We start from the raw sequence: 17,431 nt of genomic DNA, 5'->3' as shown, positions 1-17,431 counted from the left end.
TATCCATGGTCCCCCTCCTTGTTTCCGTCTGCACTAAATCTCTCTGGCGAAAACAGCCGATGTACAAGCTTGCGATGCATTGTGTGAGCCTGTGCTGTAGATGAGCTATTTTCACCCAATGTTCACCTGTTGTGACATGTCCAGAATAGGGACAACAGGGTTCAAGTGGTTCATAGGTTGGGTATTTGTGTTGCCCCCCCCCCCCCCCCCGCCTAGGGTTCAAGTGGTTACATTAACCACTTGAACCCTAGCATCCCTATTCTGAGGTGAACTTTCGCCAAAAATAGCCGATCTACAGCTTGTAGATCGGCTATTTTTGGCCAAGAGGTAATAGGTGTAGAGGGGAAAAAAGAGCAGACCAAGTAAAAAAAAAAAAGTTAATCTGAAACACAATTTTATACAATATAGAGGGGGGTCCCTGCTTCATCCCTCTCTCAGCTAGGGGGTCCTTAGCCTGAAAACGCTGAAGAACTCTGCTCCACAGTGAAAAGGTGGTACATCTGTGTCATTTTAGATTTCTTTGGCTATTCAAAAATAGCAGATATAAAAGCTCATAGCGCAGCACCGAGTGAGCTTGTAGATCTTCTAGAATGTGCGTAAAACTTTTTCATGTCAAGCATCCCCGCAAAATGTTATGTATTTAGCCGCGGCCCCCCCTGTCTCAAAATATTTTGTTCCAGGCCCCCCCCCCCCCCCCCCCCAAAAGAAGCAAAGTTCAGCGTGAGTTCAAATAGGATTATTTTAAGGGGTCGCGGCCTGAAAGGTTTGAGAACACGGCATTTAGGCCACAGACCCTCATCTGATACAAATGTATTATCTCCGGGACCCCGATCTAACGTTGTAAAAAATGCTCAGTGTTAATCCATCTCTCAGGAGTTACAGACACATGTAAAGGGTCCATTTACACGCCCTGTATGGTACCCACACCTGATGTTGAGAGAAACAACGCTTTAGCCCCAGAGACATGTTACAATATTAAACTGTTAGCTTTATATTAAGCGTCGTGCTTCTTTCTTGCAATGAGTTCAATCATTGTGTAAAATGTCTATATTGTTGCCATTGAATTAGTCAGTGGCTGGAGACACATTAGTGTACATTCATCACTTATGCCCATTAAAACGCATTTGTGTAATTTTAAGATTCTTAAAATAAGATTTGAAAAAATAGCAGAACAAGCTATGAGCTTGTAGATCTGCTATTTTCTTTTTTATCGTTAACATTTTTGAATATATATATTTTTAAGCGAACGTTTGTAACTCAAATCTTTGCTTCTGGGGATTCTACAAATGTCTTCTAACTCCTAACAGTTTAAAAAAAAAACATGTTTCTATATCAACAATGTGTAATGTGCCAACAGTGGAATATGTCTATGAATTGAATACCAAGGACCCCAATGGAAACAAGACCGCAAGGACTTTTTTGGACGGCTCTTAAAGACAAGGTATTATAAATAATTGTGCCTTTTACATATTTTGCCTAATAAAATATTCAATCAATCAAATCAGTGGTTCTCAAACTTTTTCATGTCAAGGACCACCCAAAATTATATGCATTTGGCTGCCGACACCATCTCAAAATATGTTGTTCCAGGGACCCCCCAGAAGCAAAGATTTGAGTAACAAATGTTCCATTTAAAAAATATATATTCAAATATTTGCACATATTTTTGAAAGATTTTTCAAACATAACAGAACTAAAAGCTCATAGCGTGGTACTGTGTGTAGATCTGGTATTTCGGAACCCAGAGTCCCTGGACCCCACTTAGAGAACCACTGGAGTAGGCCGACATTGACCGTACACACAGGGTTCAAGTATTAAACCCCTACATGCTTCGTTGACCCGGAATACCACAGGACTCCGTTCTTGGCACCCTCCTTTCTTCCCTCCACCACTCCGGCCTAAAACAGCCGATCTACAAAAACTCACAACGCGGAACCCGTTGTGAGCTTGTAGAGCTGCCATTTCACCTGGATGTTGATACCTATGACGACATGTACAGGACAGGGATGCAAGGGTTAATGTGGTTAACCCATTAAGACCGGGAACGCATCTGTGTCACTTTTTGATTTGAGCTTAAAAAAGGCATTATTTTACACGTTGGCTATTCAAAAATAGCAGTGCCGCGCTACGAGCTTGTATATCTGCTATTTTTGAATAGCCAACGTGTAAAATAATTATCCATTTTTTTAATCGTGAAAATGTGCAAATCTTTGAACATATATTGTTTAAAGGGAACATTTTTAACTCTATTCTTTGCTTCTGGGGGTCCCTGGAACGAAATATTTTGAGATGAGGGGGTCGGCAGCCAAATACATATAATTTTGGGGGTCCTTGACATGTTTGAGCACCACTGATGCTCAGAATACTGTTGGGATTTATAAGATGTGTAGAATCGGCTCCAGGTCTTAATGGGTTAAAGCACTATGTAACTTTTTTTTAATTGAATAAAAAGTGATTTTGTCCAATCTGTATGTTAATACAATATAACTTCAACAATTGGGGTGGTTGTCTTTGGTCTCCCTGCTCTTCTATTTTAGACATTTAGAGTCAACAACATGTCATGTCTCACCCGAGAAAGGATTTGACACGACTTTTGACCTGATGGTCAAGATTCAGTGTATCCCCTGAGCAAGCAGGCAGGCTCCACTGGGTCAATACTAAAAACATTTCAGCACTTGTGCAGGAAACAAGGTTCAAATTCAGGAAACCAGGTTCAAATTCAAGGTAGAAGAGGAAAGTTACATAGTGCAGTTTTTTTTTTCAAACAAAATTGGGTTTCAAGTTTGATCAATTGCTTAAAATGACAAAATATAAAACCAGGATTTTGATGGAAAAAAAAGTCAACGGCCACACCGATAACCCAAGTGTTTCCTCCAATAGGCACATTAACATTATCAGTAACATTAACATTAAGCATTGGAAGAACACAGATTATTTATAAACCAGAATGTTTTATTTCTAACAAACTTTCCAAATACACTGGCTGAGGAGACTCCGGGAGGACTGGAGCTCCCTCTAGAGGAAAACTTTGCAGACATTTAACTTTAGAATAATAATTTCTTAAAACCAATGGCACTTTAAGAAAAACACAAAAAAAAATAAGTGAAGCCAGCAGAGGAACGAAAAGGACACTAAAAATTAAATATTGCTAAATCAATACAGGTTTTGTCTCAAAAAACATGCACTACAGCGGTTGTCACTCTTAAAAAAAGAAAGAAATTGGGCTGCATAATAATATTTCCACATTTGTATGTTTTTTTTTTTAAGTGACAACAAACTGTGCCCGTTTTCCACAGCTCTGAGAAGAGCAGCCTACAGTTTGCCAGGCTATAAGAATATTATCGATGCAGACATTTCAGAGTTCTGGAAATTGAGAAACAATCCCCCCATAACCAATTTGTATACTTGAGCCTGAAACGAAAAGAAAGCTACAAACGTCAAATTTGAATTCTCAGAGGGCATGCTTATGCCTGATTTGTGCTTTGTTGCGTTAGCTTATAGATCAGCCATTTTCAGAGCACGAGAGACGGCACGCAACAAAGTACAAACCAGACATTAGAAGCAGTTGTTTTTTTTTACCAGAAAACTCCCAATATGCTCGAATTAACGCCGTGTTGTCCGTTATGACACATAAAGAACCAACGTTTACACTTTTTGAAGTCTCAATTACAGCAGCGTCACCTTTCAGTTTATCTGGCCAAACGAATAATTGTGCATCTTAAATATCCCTTTTTATGTAAGCCCAGCAACCTATAGAAACCGAATCTCAAACTTAAAAAAAACAAACCCGTCTTCTTATAAACGTGGCTTTTCTTCTTCTTCTTTTTTTTTAAGTTGTGGACCAGAGTCTGGAAACACCAGAACAGAAAAAAAAATACTGAAAATCATTTTTATTTTGTCCAAAAAAAGCTTCCTTTACAGCGCCAATATTTCTCCTGTAAAGCTAGCAGACATGTAAAATACAACCCTTACAATACATTAGACTCAAAAAAGGTACCAAAAAGTACAGTAAAAATTTACACTTCCATCTCTGGAAATGTGGAGGAGGGGGGGGGCAGGGGGGAACGAACACTAAAGAAAAAAAAACAAAAAAAACTCAAAGAAATAAAACCTAAAAACGATAGGATAAAACAAAACAAAAAAAAAACACATGGAAAAAAAGTTACATTGTATTCTGATGGTTTCTGTACAAAATGGTCTTCTGTCAAATGGGGGGTGTGGGGGGAGGGGCAGGTGGGGGGGGGGGGGGGTAAGTAGAGTCCAGTCCAGCGTGCTGTCGATGTCGATCCTGCCAAGTTAAGTCGCTCCGTTTCCGCCTCTCTTAGCCTGGACCACTAGAGCCCTGTGAAGACGGGAGAGACGAGAGAGAGAAACGAAGAGGAACCGAGCTTTAATGTTAAACTTTGGCAGAGACATTTATTTAACCCTAGCATCCCTAATCTCTGTGTCTGTGTGTGTGTGTGTGTGTGTGTGTGTGTGTGTGTGTGTGTGTGTGTGTGTGTGTGTGTGTGTGTGTGTGTGTGTGTGTGTGTGTGTGTGTGTGGGCATCTACAAGCTCACAACTTTGCTCGTTTGGAGCTTGTAGATGGAACGTTCAGAGTAAAAATAGGAGGGAGGGGGGTCCTAGTACAAGACCCTTGTGGGGGGGGCTTCCCGGGTCAACTAAGTGGTTCACTTAGCGCACGGCTCAAATCGTGCATCCGTGTCATTTTAAGATTTCTTTGGCTATTGAAAAATAGCAGATCTATAATCTCACAGCGCGGCACCGAGTGCCACTGTTTTTTGAGAAATCATCGTTCACTTATATTATATTCAAAGATTTGCACACATTTTCACGATTTTTCAAAAATTGCAGATCTACAAGTTCATAGCGCTATGAGCTTGTAGATCTGCCATTTTTGAATAGCCCAACTAAATCTTAAAATGACACACTGACGTGTTACCGGTCTTAATGGGTTAAACTTGGTTGAATGCCGGTGTCAAGTCTGTAGATGTGCTATTATTATTATAAGCGCCTGTGCTGCTGCGGGCAACAAAGTATAAAATCAAGCCTAAGGCCCAATTTATTACTTCATTGTATGATGGTGTTGCATGCCGAAAATAACCGATGTTCAAGCTCACGCCGCGTCGGATGCAACGCGCTTCACGCTCGCACATCAGCCATGTTGGGCAAGCGACACGGTCTTTAAGACAGAGCACCAACTTAAGCCAAAATGCCCAAAATCTCGGCCACTCGCTCACTCACACTAGGTCGCTCCAGCATGGCGATGTTACGGTGAAATTGGTGACCTGCCGAAATATGTGACCATCTTGTGGACTTCACATAACTTACATGGAGGTCTTTAAAATATGTGGCCTAAATTCCGCTAGGTTGAACTGTGCTAATAAACAAACCGCAATGATTTACGTTCGGACACTGACGTTATGTGTGATGTCTACACGATTTACATATTTCGGCAGGTCACCAAATTTCACCGTAACGCTGGCGTGACCAAGTGTGAGTGAGCGAGTGGCCGAGATTTTGGGTATTAGAATTTGGCTTTAGTCATCCCCGCCTAAATAATGTAAATGTCATCTCAACAACAGTTGAGATTGAAGTAATTTTATTGTCACGTCAATTTAAATATTGGTGGAATCTTGGCTAATGCTTTGGCAAAAAAATCTCACTGTCCTTCTTGAGGGCTAAGGCATGAAAATATTCAAAGAAAATAAATAAAGCAAGTACATTTTCATATACATAATACACACAACAAAAAAAAACAGCTGTAGCAAAATAAAGTGCAGAAGAACAGTCAATTCTGGCAGAAGTCCCATTCCAAGAGTCTTAAAAAGATATATAGCATTTGGTAATGGTTATAAAGCCAGAGAGCTGCATGTGGTTAGACCAGTATGGCATGACAAGGGTCTTAGACGAGCGTAGCGTTGTTAGAAAAGTTATGAGGGCAGAAGCACAGGGGTCTCCAAATAAAGGGACGGTTCAGGTTTTTTTTTTAAAAGAAGCCTTGCTGATTTATTGCATTTTCTTCCAGTTAATCCAAAAGGCAGTTTTTTTTGGTGTTGGTCGCTGGGATTAGCAGAGGACACAATTAACCACTTAAGCCCTACTACGTACTCGGCCGTACGAAAATAGCAAATCTATAAGCTCGACGCGTTGCGAGCTTGTGGATCTGCTAATTATTTTTTCCTATAATGACATGTCCAATACGCATGCCAGGCCCAGAGTGACTTTGCAAAAGCTTAAATATGTTTTCCTGAATTATGAGCATTTTGCAAAGTTATTCTCTATAGTAACAAAGAATGCATTACTTGTGATGCCAAGAGTGTTTTTTCTAGAGGTGACTTGCATTTTCAATGGCAAACGAGAGTAGCAGCTACTCGCCTACCATCTCAAATATCTCGGGGATTTAAAAATAGGAGCAATGAGCCTTTTGGATGCAACCAAAAAAAAAAGAAACCTGAATCAGAAAGGCTTCTTTCTAAAAGAAAAAAAAAGAAGAAAACCAAGACAACCTGAACCATCCCTCTAATGTGAAGTTGCTCGGAGCTTGCAGCTGTAAAGCAGAGAGTCTCCCATCTCCCTGGAAGAAAAAAACCTTCATTTTCTGAACCCTCGCTCTTCAGCTAGTGGGGCCTTTAATGTTTTTTTTGTCGCAGTTTCTAATTCTAACCACTTGAACCCTAAGCAGCATTCCCCCATCCCTATTCTGGGATAAACGGTTCAGCGGAAATAAGCAGATCTATAAGCGAGATTGTAGACCTGCTATTTTCACTTAAAGGGTTTTTGTTTGGGTTTGTTAAGAGGGAAATACTAGCGGCTCTAGTATTGAGCCCTGGGGATAACTAAGTATATAGGGTTTAAGTGGTTAAAATTACTGCTAAAAAATATACAGTTGTGGAGGGTGTGACTCACGTTTACATTAAGAGAATTAACTACGTATCCATCCCCAAAAGATGAGGTTGGCTCAAAAAGGTAATTTTTTTTCACCCCAAACTAAAATTTACAAGGGGAATTCAATGCTTTGCAGGTCGAATTAACTAAGAATCATGATTGCCCAAATTCTATGACAATTGACAAGCCACAGGATGAAAACTGCATGGCCGTTTTATACCCAAAAAAAACAGCTATTCTGCTCTCACCCCCACAATATGCCAAAAGGTCAAATCCAGGCATAAAGGCCTCTAAAAAAGGGTCTAAGAATTGTTAGTCATTACCAAATGGGGTTCTAGAAACGGTCGTTTGCTACTACGATCATAAACCCCCCCTCCCCGTCTAATTAATGGCAGTAGTAGTAGTTACAAGTTTAGACTATGAAGACATAGCATACCTTGCACTACAATGATCAGTATGGCTTGTAGCTACTCTGGTGGCTTCCCCGTCTTGGCGTTTTCCCATAGCTCGCATTGCCCTGGTCTGCGGGGACAGAGAGAGAGGCGACTGAGTGCTTCTGTGCAGAGACAAGTCAAACAGTCAGGCAGGTTTTCCCTTCAAGCTCAGCCAAACGATTTTCAGCTCACCGTTTCTCCCTGACTCGCTTCGCTTCAGGAGGAGGGGGCTTTGGCATGTTATGCGTGTGTACTAGGGATGTAGCAATACAGGTTTCTTTTTGTTTGATGCACTTTTACAAAATAAGGTAATAATTAAAAGTCTAAATGTTATCCAATACTAAGCATCGATCCAATCAATTAAGTTTAACAGAATAATATAGGAACGTGAAACTTTGGGCTAAAACTAGGCCAGTGATTCTCAAAACCTGTTTAATTTCAAGGAGTCGAGGACCCCCCGTGTTTGGTATACATTAAGGCCCCATTAACTCTGAGTTACAGACCTGTAAGGGTCCATTTGGTTGATAACTATCAAATCATTTAGCTGGGGATCCCTTGGAAACAAACCCTCCCCCCCAAAAAGGACCACTTTGAGAACCACTGAAATAGACCACAATCTTTCTCCATTAGAGACGTTAACATTCTTTGTGTGGTAAACAAAGACAATGGGGGGGGGGAAAGAAAATCAAGTCACTTTTGCTATCACTTAAGTCTTGACACACGATACATTTGTATCAGATTTTATTTTTTGCCAAATCTGATACTGAAAGATATTTTTAGGCCTTTCCTTTGTGATATTCTATACCAGTATTATTACATCCCTAGTGCGTTAGGCGTCGTGGCAAATACTCACTGTAGTCGTATCCACCACCACCATATCCGTAGTAACCAGAAGAGTAGTCATAGTTGCCATATCCGCCGTATCCTCCATAGCCGCCATATCCTTGATTACCATAACCTTGATTCCAGTAGTTGCTGTAGCCTTGGTTCCAGCCCTGGCTCTGACCTGGCAGATCGAGTGAGACACGTTAACCATGCGAGCCTTTTTTAATACTTTAGTGCATTATACCTGACAAACACTCATGATGTTAGCAAGGACTTTGGCTATTCAAAAATAGCAGATCTACAAGCTCATAGCGTGGCACGCTATGAGCTTGTAGATCTGCTATTTTTGAATGGCCACAGAAATCTAAAAATTACACGGATGCGTTCCCCAATCTAACGGGCTGAGCTTTAATTACTTGAGCCCCTAACTCTTTAACATATTCAAACCTACTGAACCTCATGACAGAGACACCAGACAGAATTCGTGGCTTTACATTTCTTTGACATGATACCGTTTTAAAAAATAGCAGATCTACAAGCTCACAAGCTTGTAGATCTGCCATTTTTGAATAGCCATAGAAATCTAAAATGACAGCGATGCATTAATTTAACCGTAGAACGGCCATGTCTGCGTATCGGAACCTTGTCTTTACTCATTTAGAATCCTCTTAATTTACTACCGTTTAGTTTTGCTCAGCAGCCAAATCATGGTATGAAGCGACTTTGGGTATCTAGAAAAACTCTATAGAAATTGCATGCATTAACAGGTCATTATTGCTAAGAGCGGTGCTGTTTTTCTGTTAACACACTTGTACTGCTCCTAGTATTGATGATGTCTTGCACAGCACGTCTTTATACGTCTTTGATTAATTGAATACACAGGACCACAATGAAAACAAGCCCTCAGGATTTTTTGAGTTATCCGTTTAGCATTATTTTACAATTTCTTCTGTACTTTGTTTTTTTACTTCATTAACAGTTTGCAAAAAGAAAACACAGATTCAGCCGGGGCAACCCATCCTACTCACCTCCACGGCCCCTGCCGCCCCTTCCACCACCGTAGCCTCCTCGCCCGCCTCCATACTGCTGCTGCTGGTACACCTCCTTGGGCTGGGCGATCTTCAGTTCACACTGGAAAGGGGACACACACACACACACAGAGCAATGAGCATTATGCATCTTCATTATATTGCAGTAGTTGTTCCGATACCAGTACTGGAAGTGGAAATGCCTCCCATGCTGCCTGAAAATGTTAGCAACTGCAATTGCGCCACGTCTCTCCACTGATCTGATACCACATGTATGCATTTGTTTAACCCATTAAGACCTGACGTGATTCTATACAATGTCTGATTTTAGAATGTCTTCAAAAACTGTTTTTTGAAAAAAAAACGTATGTTACTATGTCAGTGGTGCTCGAACTTTTGCATGTCACGGACCCCAAAATGTATATGCATTTGGTCAAGGACCCCCCATCTCAAAATATTTTGTTCCAGGGACCCCCAGAAGCAAAGATTTGATTACAAATGTTCGCTTGAAAAAAAGAATATTCAAAGATTTGCACACATTTTTACGATTTCTCAAAAACAGTAGATCTACAAGCTCATAGCGCGGGGCACTCGTTCCAGGTCTAAATGGGTTAAGGGCATAGCTCACCCCCAAAATGACTTTGCATCGATTAGTCACCCCACGGACACTTGAATTCATGGATATTTATTTTGTTCTTGTCGCATTCCTAAGCCAATAACTTGATGACCGGTAGGAGACAGACTTTGTATCTCCTGGTTATCAAATTATTGGAATGCCACAAAAAAACAAAATATCCATGAATTCAAGTCTCCATGGAGTGACTAACGGTTAGGGATGCCACAATCTGACCTTCAGCCAATTCGAAATTCGGACAGCCCTGGCGAATATTTTTCGATTATTCGACGGCACCGTTTTTTGAAAAATATTTTTCAAAAAAAATTTTTTTTTTTTTTTTTTCAAATTTTTTTTTTCTTTTTTTTTTTTTTTTCGCTCCTGTTTTAGCATTATCACGGTCATTTCCGGGTTGCGCGGCCCAATTATTAGTTACGTTAATGTTTGGGCTGGGATGCTTTCCAGCAGGGGCCTCAGTGCGGCTGCAGAGTTCATGTTTGGGCTGGGCTGAAACAGTGAAACGCTCTGAAACTGTGGCCATTTACAATTATTAAGACTATAATATTACTATTATTAGTATTAGCATATATTCTGATTGAAACTAAGGCATACAAAAGTAAAAAGTAAAAAAAAAAAAAAGTAAAAAAAAAATTTTTTTTTTTAATAATTTAAAAAATATATATATTATTAAAATCGAATTTTAAAAATCATTTTCGATTATGGAGACTGTAACGAATATTCGAAAATTCGAATAATCGGTGGCATCCCTACTAACGGTAGGGGAAAAAAAGAAATTTTAGGGGGAAACTATGGGTTGAAGCATTGAACCTGAGATACAGTGTGTGATACCAATATACAAATACAAAATATCTTTAACAGACATTTGTTATGGGATCATTAAGGTCGATAGCCAAGTAACCAGTCGTCTCTCTACAATGCATGACATGTTCATTTTGTTCCCCTCTAACTCTGTTTAATATTTATTGGTCTTGCAGTTTCGTTTGTAAATCACCGTGTACCTGCCTTTATTACACAGTGTACCTGCCTTTATTACAGTAACAATATAACGCACAATAACAACATCATTCCACATGCCGAGTCAAAAACCACACCCCAAATACTTCTTGGCAGGGACGTAGCCATTTAACACTTTGAGGCCTGAGGTTCCCATTCTGCAAAATGTCTTCTAAACGGTTTTCTGAAAAAAACGGTGTGTCTATGTCAGTGGTTTTCAAACTTTTTCATGTCAAGGACCCACAAAATGATATGTATTTGGCCACGGACCTACCCCATCTCAAAAATATTTTGTTCCAGGGAACCCCAGAGGCAAAGATTTGATTTACAAATGTTCGCTTGAAAAAAAGAATATTCAAAGATTTGCACACATTTTTACGATTTCTCAAAAATAGCAGATCTACAAGCTCGTAGCGCGGCACCGAGTGCCGCGCTACGAGCTTGTAGATCTGCTATTTTTATAGCCCAAAGTGTAAATACATGCTTTTTTTTTAGCTCAAATGAAAAAGTGACACAGATGCGTTCCAGGTCTTAATGGGCTAAGCCGAACATTTTAAGATGTTGACTCACTGCCATAAAACCACAAGGCAACGTTCATGTGGCAACAGAAAAACTTCCCCGACATGCATGAATGTGAGGGTGTCATCCATTCCAAACGCTACCGTGGTTGTGAAGGGAAAACTGATACACCAAGCCACTTGAAAATGACTGACGTAAAAAGCACCAAGCACTAATTTCACCCCATTAAGGCCGGGAAAAGCATCTGTCATTTAGGATTTTAACCATTATCTTCTACTATTTTTTTTTTTTTAATTGCAGATCTACAAGCTCATGGCGCAGCACCGAGTGCCGTGCTATGAGCTTGTAGATCTGCTTTTTTTCCCTTTTTTTAATCGTGAACATGGTGACAATCTTTGAATATATATTTTTTACAGAAAACATTTGTAACTCTACAAACAGTTTTTTTTAAACGTATGTTGCTATAATGTGTTGAATAATGTCAAGGACCCCCATAATCATATGCATTTTTTTGCGGACCCCCGTTTCAAAATATTTTGTTCCAGGGACCCCCCCCCCGAAAATTTTGAGTTAAAAAATATTCGCTTTAAAAATGTTCAAGATTTTTCAAAAAAAGCAGATCTACAAGCTCATAGTACTCAATGCCGCACGATGAGCTTGTATATCTGCTATTTTTTAATAGCCAAAGAAATCTTAAAAATGAGAGATGCGCTCCCAGTCGTAATAGGTTAAGCCTCATTTATGCTCCGCGTACAGGACAGGACAGTGACAAAGACAGAAAACAGTAGATCTACAAGCTTAGCCACGTGTGTTATGTGTGAGCTTGTAGATCAGCCTTTTTCCATCACGATCGTGTGATGGAAGAATAAAACGTTGCGTATGGACTGAGTCGCCACAACAACGAGCACAGATCAAAGTGTTACCTTGCTGCCTTCGATGGTGTGGAACTTCTTCTCCAGACATTTCTTCACACAGGCCTCCTCTTTGTACGTGATGAAGATGAAGCCCCTCCTCTTCTGTGTTTTGGTGTCGATGGGAAGCTCAATGGTGTCGATCTGGAGAGGGATGAAGAGAGACACCAGACGTTGAGTGTAAAGTACAGTGAGAGTACAGTACAGTAAGAGGTGGTTTCCTAAACAAGAGTTCAAATAAGAGAAACGGTGGTTTTGGGGTGACAGGATCACTCATGATTTTCCTGTGGTCTTTAAGGGATAGTTCACCTCCAAAATGACTTTTCTATGGATTAGTTGCCTCATGGAGACTTGGATTCAAGGACATTTCTTTAGTTTGTCTCATTCCTAAGACAATAATTTGATGACTGGCAGTGGTTCCGGTAGGAGACACAAAGAGTCTCCTTTGTGTCTCCTACCGGAACCGTTGCCTACCGGTCATCAAATTATTGTTTTAGGAATGAGACAAACAAAAAAATGTCATGAATTCAAGTCTCCATAAGGCAACTAATCCATAGAAAAAAAATATTTTTGGGGTTACCTATCCCCTTAACAAAACTATACAGTTTGGCAAAATGTCACTCTTAGGGGATATAATTTAACTCACTGAGTGCCATTGACGTGTTTAATTCAAAAAAATCAGAAACCAAGATATCATTATCTGAAGATTTGCTGCTCCATTCACTCCTTGTTTAACTTAGTAAGGCTGTATCTCGGCTACTAAGCAATTTTTTTTTACTATGACTTTTTGGCCCAGACATTTTCAACATCAGACAGTTAATGTCAATGAGGTCGCGATGACCTCGTTGACATTGTCTGATAAATTGAGACATTTCTGGCACTGGGACCACATTGCCAGAAATAATAATTCACACAATGAGTTAAAGTCTCTGACTGTGCCTGCCTCCCCCCGACCCCCTATTCATTTTGAGGAATTTAAGAATTATAGCAATTTACATAACATTTGTTTTAATGATTATGCCACCCCTCATGTCTGTCGTTCACACACACACACAACAAACACTCAACAAACCTCTCCGAAGGCCCCGAAGTATTCCCTGATGGTGTCTTCGGAGGCGTCTGGGTTCAAACCCCCGACAAAGATCTTCTTAGCCGGCTCTTTCTTCATGGCCATGGCCCTCTTGGGGTCGATCTGTCGGCCGTCCAGTCTGTGTTCCTTCTGTTCTAACACCTAGAACACAAGAGAGACGCATGTTTTCATTACAACACAGCATTACCTCCTAGAGCCTTCATTTAAACTTAGTCGAGTGCCCAATAAAGTAGATCTACAAGCACATCACGCTGCGACGTGTTATGAGCTTGCAGCTCTTATTTTCTAGTTGTTCCGGCGAGTATGCCAGTCCGATACCATGTCATTTACAGTCAATTATTTTGTATCCTTTGTTTGATGTTGCACGATTGTTTTGCACTCTTACATCATCATTTTAACCCATTAAAACCTGAAGCCGATTCTACAAATGTCCTCTAAATCCCAACAGTATTCTGAAAAAAACGTATGTTTCTATATCAGTGGTGCTCAAACCTTTTCATGTCAAGGATGTATTTGGCCACGGACCCCCCCCCCATCTCAAAATATGTTGTTCCAGGGACCCCCCAGAAGCAAAGATTTGAGTTACAAGTGTTCGCTTGAAAAAATATATTCAAAGATTTGCACACATTTTCACGATTTTTCAAAAATAGCAGATCAACAAGCTTGTAGCGCTGTACTCGGTGCCGTGCTATGAGCTTGTATATCTACTATTTTTGAATAGCCAAAGTGTAAAATAATGCTTTGTTTTAGCTCAAATGAAAAAAATACACAGATGCGTTCCAGGTCTTAATGGGTTAATTTGAAGGACCCCCCATAACAAATGGATTTGTACACCGAGTGACATTTGGAACCCCCCCTCAAGGAACAAAGAGAGTCCCTGGACCACACTTGGCAAACAACTGTCCTAGATTTGTTTAAATTACACCCCAGTATCGGAACCGACCAATACGCAAGTTACGGGTATCAGAAATGAGGAGGAAAAAAAAAGAAAAGTACCGGTACGTCTCCATTTTCAGTGTGCGACACCAACAAGCAACTAAGCTTGAACAGACATCGACCTGTACGCCCGTTTCAACACAGTCAATGCAGGAACGCCATTTGTCATTTTTTGATTTCTTTGGCTATTCAAAAATGGCAGATATACAAGTTCGAACTTGTATATCTGCCATTTTCTTGAAATCGCGAAAATGTGGGCAAATATTTTAATATATATATTCTACAACTGTCTTCAGTGGTTCTCAAACTTTTTCATGTCAAGGACCCCCAAAATGATATGCATTTGACCGCGGAGCCCCCCCAAAATATTTTGTTCCAGGGACCCAAACCCACCGAAAGCAAAGATTAGAGTTACAAATGTTTTGCTTAAAAATACATATTCAAAGATTTGTGGAAGTTTTCACAAAAGTGGCAGATCTACAAGCTAAACGAAATCTAAAATGACAGATGCGTTACCGGATTGAATGGGTTAAATCAGGAGTCTTCAACAAGTGGCCCGGTGCCCCTAGGGGGTCCTCACAGGAGTTATCACAGGGGGGCCACCAAATCCTTGTGCGATATGATTTCTCTCTTTCTTACATTAACCACTTGAACCCTCATAGCATCCCTTTTCTGAGGAGAACTTTAGCCAAAAATAGCCGATCTACAAGCTCACAACGCCTGAGCTTGTAGATCTGCTATTTTTGGCAAAGAGGTATAGTGTAGAGGGGAAAAAGAGCAGACCAAGTAAAAAAATCTGAACAGACAATTTTAGACAATTTAGAGGGGGTCCCTGCTTCATCTTTTACTCTCAACTAGGGGGTCCTTGGCCTGAAAACGTTGACGGCCCCTGGGCCACTTTGAGCAAAACCCACCTTGTCGACGCTGGTGGAGTCTTTGAAGAGGACGAAGCCGAAGCCTCGTGAGCGACCGGTGCTGGCGTCGATCTTGATGGTGCAGTCCGAGACCTCGCCGAATTTGGTGAAGTAATCCTTCAGGTCTTTTTTACTCGTGTCCCAGCTGAGGCCGCCAACAAACATTTTGCTGCAGAAACAATAAGACGGGGGATCGGCGGTTAGTGTGGCGAGGAACGAAAAAAAAGCAGATATTTAACCCAAGACCTGGAATGCATCTCTGTCACTTAAGATTTCCTTGGCTATTCAAAAATAGCAGATATACAAGCTCATGGTGCGGCACTCATGAGCTTGTAGATCAGCCATGTTTACATATATAAAAATGATTCAACATGTCAGTGATTTATTTGTATATTTCAGTTGGTCACATCTGCCCTGTGCATTTTTTAAACGAAGCCTAAAAAAAGCAAATAGAAATGTATCATATGTTCAATGCCAATAACACAATAAAAATCACAATTATTTAGTGTGCTTATTAATCGTCAACTTAAATCCGTTAAGACCGGGAACGCATCTGTGTAATTGTAAGATTTATGTGGCTATTCAAACAAAATTGCAGATATATACGCGCTATGAGCTTGTAGATCTGCTATTTTTGAATAGCCCAAAATATCCCTGACGTCGTCCACACAAAAAAACACGCACCCCGCATCGTCTTCTCCTTTGCTGGCGTTGATCTTGCCGCCGTCACCGTCCCCGGGCTCGCCTCCCTCCACTCCTTCGCCTCCCTCTTCCTCCACCTCCTCGATGGCGATGGCCTCCTCCTGCTCGGCGCCGTTCTGGGCCTCCTCGCCTCCCTCGTTGCCGTTCTCCTCCGACGTCTCCATGAACTGGTTCTCTGCGTCTGCCATGGCTGATGGCTGGTCACTTAAATAAAAGACTGGAAGAGTGAAAGGAGAATTTTAACATTAGTTTACAAGGCTGTGATTCTCAAACAAATTTCAAGGACAACAATGTCACGGTCTAGACCACCTAATAACCCTTGAGAGTGTGTACACTCTTGTTGCAATCAATAATTTAGCTGGGGACCCCCTGTAACCCCCTCGGAGTCCCCAGACCCCACTCTAAACTAGATTAGAGCGAACACATACACACCATATTTTAAGTAGGACCCATGCACCTCAAAGTGTACTTTGACTATTGTACATACTTAGCAATAGTAAATAGAAGGTATAAATGGCTATTGTGCCTCCTACTGTACTTTGACTATTGTACATACTTAGCAATAGTAAATAGAAGGTATAAATGGCTATTGTGCCTCCTACTTTATATGAGTACTATTTTGAATGATACCTACTTAATATTGACATTATACATTGTACTTAATATTGATATTATATTTTTAATTAAACATTCTACGTGGTGGTATTATTTAGAGTAATTTCTGTGTTATTGCTGCAACATCGTTTAGGAATCAAAACCAACGAATCTCACTCATGTACTTATAGACAAGACCAAAAAAAAACTTAAAATTTGTGTGGGGGATGCAAGTGTATAGACATGGACATTCAAAAATAAAATCACATTTTGTATTATCCATTACAAGTTCCCAAACATCAATCACCACAACTTCAAATAATACCAACCACAGCCATTCGTTTTGAGCCTAAAAGCTGGTATGGTCATTTCCAAACGTCAAAAAAAGACCAAAACAACTAAAATCTACTGTGTTTGAGTTGTGATCATGAACAACATGGTCTAGTTGTAAACAAGGGACACTATTAGGAAGCTGTGTTGGTTTGAATGGGACGAAACGAGACAAAAGCAGGAAATGGGACAGTTTTCCATTCAGTCCGTCCACTAATCACACAGTAAAAACCCACCATATCCTCAGTATAATCATTGAGAACTTTGAGAGCATAGAAATACAACCAAATGGACGACCTGGGGGTCCATTGGTTGTATTTATATCCTCTCAAAGCTCAGGTTTTTAAAGGATATGCAAGAAGCGCGCGTGAAATGATAACCAGGCCCCAAACCAAACCAGGAACATATGAAAAGCCATTGATTCAGCCAGGGCTTCTTTAGCATTAGCCGCATTAGCATCATCCATAATATACACACACATACGAACCGGCCTTTCAATTTACACCAAAAAACAACCAACGTGGCGGATCAAACGCTGGAACGTACCGTTAAAACAATCAGTACACGTTTGATAACAATACGGCTAACTAGCGTAGCTAACGGGTAGAATAAGAGCCGCTTTTAATAATGAC

The 17,431-nt window shown here is 40.5% G+C and overlaps 1 protein-coding gene across 2 annotated transcripts in view; it reads right to left on the bottom strand.

Moving 5' to 3' along the window:
• Window positions 1-3,875: 3,875 nt before the first annotated feature.
• LOC311056549 (heterogeneous nuclear ribonucleoprotein A/B-like) overlaps window positions 3,876-17,431 on the bottom strand; it is a 14,254-nt gene continuing 698 nt past the window's right edge. Inside the window, exons 2-9 of one of the 2 annotated variants that reach the window (XM_084073249.1) lie at window positions 15,858-16,092; window positions 15,174-15,342; window positions 13,306-13,464; window positions 12,246-12,377; window positions 9,177-9,279; window positions 8,177-8,329; window positions 7,326-7,411; window positions 3,876-4,342 (exon numbers count right to left, since the gene is read on the bottom strand). In XM_084073249.1, the coding sequence (XP_083929375.1) occupies window positions 7,341-7,411; window positions 8,177-8,329; window positions 9,177-9,279; window positions 12,246-12,377; window positions 13,306-13,464; window positions 15,174-15,342; window positions 15,858-16,063 (993 nt within the window). In that variant the 5' untranslated portion in view covers window positions 16,064-16,092 and the 3' untranslated portion in view covers window positions 3,876-4,342; window positions 7,326-7,340. The remainder of the gene's footprint in view (window positions 4,343-7,325; window positions 7,412-8,176; window positions 8,330-9,176; window positions 9,280-12,245; window positions 12,378-13,305; window positions 13,465-15,173; window positions 15,343-15,857; window positions 16,093-17,431) is intronic. The other variant, XM_084073250.1, reaches the window with a different exon arrangement.

Source organism: Gymnoscopelus microlampas (assembly GCF_963454915.1).
Source record: "Gymnoscopelus microlampas genome assembly, chromosome: 12".
Lineage (NCBI taxonomy): Eukaryota > Metazoa > Chordata > Actinopteri > Myctophiformes > Myctophidae > Gymnoscopelus > Gymnoscopelus microlampas.
The sequence above is the reverse complement of the archived record's forward strand: the minus strand, read 5'-3'. Positions and strand labels throughout refer to the sequence as shown.